General features: G+C 58.3%; 1 protein-coding gene across 1 annotated transcript; it reads right to left on the reverse strand.

The window, feature by feature from the left end:
- Positions 1–1,879: 1,879 nt before the first annotated feature.
- TIGD5 (tigger transposable element derived 5) lies at positions 1,880–4,723 on the reverse strand. The gene has a single exon (XM_030499929.1). The coding sequence runs from the start codon at positions 4,703–4,705 to the stop codon at positions 2,978–2,980; it is 1,728 nt and encodes a 575-aa protein (XP_030355789.1). The 5' UTR covers positions 4,706–4,723; the 3' UTR covers positions 1,880–2,977.
- Between the last annotated feature and the right edge of the window lie 549 nt (positions 4,724–5,272).

Genomic DNA, 5,272 nt, shown 5'->3' on the forward strand with positions numbered 1-5,272 from the left:
TGGACACTGATTCCTGCTCCTCTGCTCAGCTCCGGAGGTACATGCATGAACATGAAGCTGCTTCCACATTGCAAAAACATGGATGAGAAGTCAAACCAGCCAAAGAACCTCCACCTCCCACCCCAGCCAGGCACCAGCATCACATCATAGTCCTGCAGATGAGTCCCTCTCCAGCAGTGAGGTGGTGGGATGGAAGCCCAGACCCGCTCTCAGCTCCTGGGTGCTGCACATCAAGGGAGTAGAACCTCAAAACTTGCCTTTGTGGAGAAGATCTGAACCTTCTGCATGTCCTGGCACCTGCATGGATGCGGTTAGTGATGATCTCCAAAGCACTTTGAAGATGAAAAGCTTCTTCCAGGCAGAACATCATGGATGCTGATGGTACCTGCATCCTCCTCCAGCTCCTGTCCTCAGGGATACCATCATCCCAAATGCCACTGGCACCAACCCAAGAGAGAAGCCACAACCTCACGGTGCTGCTGGGTCATGCCAAGGCAGGACTTCCTTGGGCACCTTCTGGAGGCATCTAATAAGCAAAGCTGCACAAAAGCCATAGATGGAGCTCAAGTGCTCCCACTTCTCCTGCCCATCTCTGTGCCATGGAGCCAAGGAAGTAGCACCTCCACGGTGCAAGGAAGTGGTGGTCCTCAAGGTTTCCAAGCCACTTGGTAGCTCCTTTGTCCTTCTGCCTGTTTTTATCCCTGCCCTGACCCCAGGTGACCACCCTGGTTCTGTTGACCTCTCCAAAACATGCAGCCTTCTGATTCCATTCTTGGGTGTCTCCATTTCTTGTGTGTCCTCACCATACCTGGCCAAAAAACCTTGGCCAAATCCAGCCCCACCATTGTGCTACAGCTGAGCCCAGCCCCTGCCTATTCCCCATCTCCATGTGTCCTCCTAAAGGCTTTTGAGCTCTGGGTTTGAGGTTGTCTTTCAGAAGCAGCTTGTTCAGCCCCAAAGCCAGGTGCTGGTGATCTTCATGGTTTGCTAAGCACAAATTTTACCAAAAAATGGCTTAAATTGTATCATTTAAAATAGGGCAGCACTCGGTGCCTTCAAGAGAATCTCCTCCTGCCTGGTGACACCATGGAGCAGATCCTGCTGGAAGGCAAGGTGAACCCTACGGAAACAGGGAAGTGATGTGAGACAGCTACCATGGCTTCACCAAAGGGCAAATCATGCCTAAGGAAGTGGCCGCCTATGATGGAGTGACCGTGTTGGTAGACAATGGAAGAGCTACAGATGTCATCTATCTGGACTTCTACCATCCCTGGAAGTGTTCAAAAGCTGTGTATTGACATCCTCAGTGCCCTGGGTTAGTGGTGGCCTTGGCAGTGGTGGGGAATGGTTGGACTTGATGAGCTTAAAGGTCTTTTCCAGCCTGGTTGATTCTGATACCAGCCTTTGACATGGTCCCACACAACATACCTGCTGCTAAATTGGAGAGGGATGAATTTGGTTGATGGACCATTAGGTAGAATCATAGAATGGTTTGGATTGGTTAAAGATCATCCAGTTCCAACCCTAAACTGCCCGAGGGGAGATTGCGATGAGCTCTTGGGCTGAAGCTCTTCCCTGTGAGGGTGCTGAGGCGCTGGCACAGGGTGCCCAGAGAAGCTGTGGCTGCCCCATCCCTGGCAGTGTTCAAGGCCAGGTTGGACACAGGGGCTTGGAGCAACCTGCTCTAGTGGAAGGTGTCCCTGCCCGTGGCAGGGGGTTGGAACTGGAGGAGCTTTAAGGTCCCTTCCAACCCAAACCATTCAGTGGTTCAATGTTCTCACCTCCCAGAGCTGGCAGAACACAGGACACAAGCACATGGAGGTCCCCTTGTGTCACCCCCGTGGCTCCATGTGACTATTTACACACAAAGGCACCAAAGTGGGAATAAAAATCCATTTAATTTTCATAAAATCTGAAGTTATGAGACAAAGACCCAACAGCAGAAGCACCCGCTGCTGCTGCTGCCACAGGACATGGCAGCGCTGATGGGTTACGGGTGGTTTCATTCCTCCTGTCAATAATTTGGCTGAGCAGGCCAAAAATTCATCCAAATCAGGTCAAGAGCTGCTAAATTCACATCTGATGCCTCCAGGATGTCAAGGCAGTGCTGGGAACCCTCCCTGCTCCCACCTCAACTCGTGATGAACATCTCCCTTGTGCTGTGAGACGTGTCCTCCAGCCCCAACCACCCCACAAACCCAGCGATGAGGCACCTCAACCTCCATCCCCAGAGCCTTCAGCTTCATGAGGATGCTCTGGTGCTGTTTCAGCAGGTCTTTGTGGTGTTCCCGGGCTGTGATGGGAATGATGGAGGTGACCCTCTCCCGGATGCTACCCAAGTGTCCTTATCCCCAATGCAGTTGGAGATAAGAAAGTTGTCTTAAACCAGCCCCAAACCTCCCCAGTTTAATAGGACTCCCTTTTGGAAGTGGGAAGAGCATCACCAGCCTCTTCCACAGTTGAACAGTTGCCTTCTAGCACCCCAGGAGTGGTCCCTGTCCAGCTGGATGCACCCACTTCAGCCCTGCTCCAAGACATAGGGAATTACTTAGTGCAACTTCCCCCATCCTGGCTTGTCACAGTCCTCCCTCATCCCTTCTCCCCATGGAACTGGGAGGACTGGGCAATGTTGAGGACACCCATCCCCTTTTAGCAGTGCCAGTGACCAGGGAGCCACCACTGCTTGGTCCCATAGCACCTCCTCAATGTTCTTAGGTGAGGAAACAACCCTCAAAGACACAACACACGGAGGAGTTGTTGCACAACCCACCCATTAGCCCTAAATTGTATCCCCTACGCGTAGCTGTGGTAGCCCAGGGGCGCTCAGACCTCCTGAGCCCAGGTTCTACTCATGATGGAGGGGTGAGGAGAGCTCGTACGTCCACCCTGGGACAACCAGAGTGTCCCCAGCCCCATTGTCCCCCCTGCCCAAAGTGGGGCAGTGCTTGGTAGCCAAGAGGTTGTGGCTCACCCTGCCCTAGGAATGGGGGCTGCTGCCGTGGTGGAGCCGCTGGGCCATGCTGATGAGGGAACGGAGCTGCACCAGCTTCAACGGCCCCACTTGTCGGGGGTCCTGACCCTCCAACCAGCGCAGCGCCGTCTCCAGGCCTTTGATGGCCTCTCGAGCTGTGGGCAACAAGGTGTCTCCTCCTTCCCCACCCCTTCTGCCACCTCCATCTCCAGCAGCTGCCTCCTCCTCCTCCTCCTCTTCCCCACAACCCCCAGGACCTTCCTCCTCAGCCTCCTCTTCCCCATTGTCCTCCTCCGTACCCGGAGCTGCATCATCCAAGTGCAACCAGTCGGCCACCTCCTCGGGAGCCAAACGCTTGTAGGCCAAGGCAGCCAAGTGGGTCAAGTCACTAAAGACTTTGCTGTCCCCAGCACCGTCCTCCCCATGTGAGGGGTCTCCATGCTCTTCCTCCCCGGGCTGGGGCTCGAAGGCAGCACGCAGCCCCAGCAGCCAGCACTTCTCAATGGAGCCAGGAGGGATGAGATCCCAGGAGAGTCCGGCCAAATACAACATGTCCTTGAGGAGGAAAGAGCTCACAAAGTCCATGGGTCCACCCGAGCCACCAGCAGCACAGGAGACAGCCAAGCGCAGCAGCTCCCGCTTGTAGAGCTGCTTGAAGGCCAACACCACCCCCTGCTCCAACGGGGCTGGGATTCGGCCTCCCCCTCCGGCTGAGCTGCTCCCAGCAGGACCTTTGGAGAGGAAAAGAGCCCGGATGGAGCCGTCGGGTGTCTGCAACGGGGGTGACTCCTCAGGGCCTGTCCTAGAGGAGGGTGCCGTGGAGCTGAGCAGCAGCACAGCCTTCTGCTGCAGGCAGCTCCGGCGCAGGTAGCGTTTGACACCCGGCACGAAGTCCTCAAAGAACCAAGCCCGGAGAAGCGCCGGTCCCAGCCTGGCTTCGGGGCTGTAGCGGTAACAAGCAGGGAATTTATCCTGGTTGTGGTGACGGAGACTGGGGGGGTCCCGGTGGCTCCCAACCACCAGCGGCTTGAGCTTATGGGAGCCGGTCAAATTGGCTGCCAGCAGCACGGTGACACGCTCGCGGGGAGCCGGTCGCCGCCGTGTTGTCACCTCACCCGTCTGCCCCGGCAGCAGCTTCCAGTAGAGCCTGGTGACGTTGGCGTTGTAGATCTGCTCATCCCCGTATCCCGCGGCGTCGGAAGCCGGGATGGGCAGGGATTCAGGGCAGGCAGCGGGAGCCCGCTCAGGCTCGGCGGGGAGCCCACCCTCCCCATAGATACGTTGGCTGGAGATGCCGTGGCGCTTCTGCCAGCGCCAAAACCACCCGTGGCTGGCTTTGAAGGTACATTCCGGCCCGTAGATCTGCCGGGCGAAGGCTTCAGCTTGAGCTTGGATGAGGGGCCCGGAGAGGGGCACCCCGTGCTGCCGCAGAGCCAGGAACCAAGCGTAGACAGCGCGGTCGATCTCCTCCTCGTTGGCCAAGCGCATCTTCTTGCGGTGGGTGCCCACCTCCCCGCCGAGCTGCTCCAGGAACCAGCGCAGCTTCGCCTCGTCCTTCAGCCACCCTCTCAGCGTGCCCCCCGGCACCCCGAAAGCGCGGCACACCGACGCCTGCCGCTCGCCCTTCTTCACCCTCTCGATAGCCTGCAGCTTGTCCTTGATGGAGTAAGCGCGGCGGAGCGACATCTTCACCGACACCCCGCCGGCTGCTGCTCCCCGCCGCCCTCCCGCCATACCCCCGCCCGCCGCCGGTCCCCCCCCCGGGCACGGAGCCGTCCCCGCAGCCATAGGGAGGAACCGGGGAGGGGGTTAAAGAAGGAGGGGGGGGGGGGGGCGCGTTATAACCGGGGTCTTTGTCTCCGCTCCGGAGACGAGCCGGCCGGTGAGGCGGGGCGGCGCGCAGCGCGCATGTGCTTACCCTCTTCCCCCCCCGTTTGCTCTTTTGGACTCTTCCCCGCAGCACCGCTATAGTGTGACTGGGTTGTACCACTCTGCAAAAAGGGGGGTGGCGCCTCTCCGCTCTGCCCCCCCCACCACCCCTTTTTCCTTGTTCTATTGGAGTGTCCTCCAGCGCGCCTGGGTTGTACCACTCTGAGAAAAGGTGGGGGGCACTGCCTGCTTCATTCCGCTTCCCTCCCTTCCCCGCTTCCACCGCGCCGTGTCCGGTTGTTCCTCTACGTGGAAGAGAAAGAGGAAAGATGAGGTTCGCGCTGCGAGTGCGCTGCGTTGCCTCAATCACCGCACCCGCTCTCTCCAAACCCCCCTCCGCCGCGGGTGTGAGTGGTCCGCGCCGCTCCCACA

This window comes from Strigops habroptila, chromosome 1, assembly GCF_004027225.2.
Source record: "Strigops habroptila isolate Jane chromosome 1, bStrHab1.2.pri, whole genome shotgun sequence".
NCBI lineage: Eukaryota > Metazoa > Chordata > Aves > Psittaciformes > Psittacidae > Strigops > Strigops habroptila.

Excerpts from the sequence above, each read along its gene's own strand:
- TIGD5 (XM_030499929.1), bottom strand. The coding sequence starts at position 4,705 with ATGGCGGGAGGGCGGCGGGGAGCAGCAGCCGGCGGGGTGTCGGTGAAG.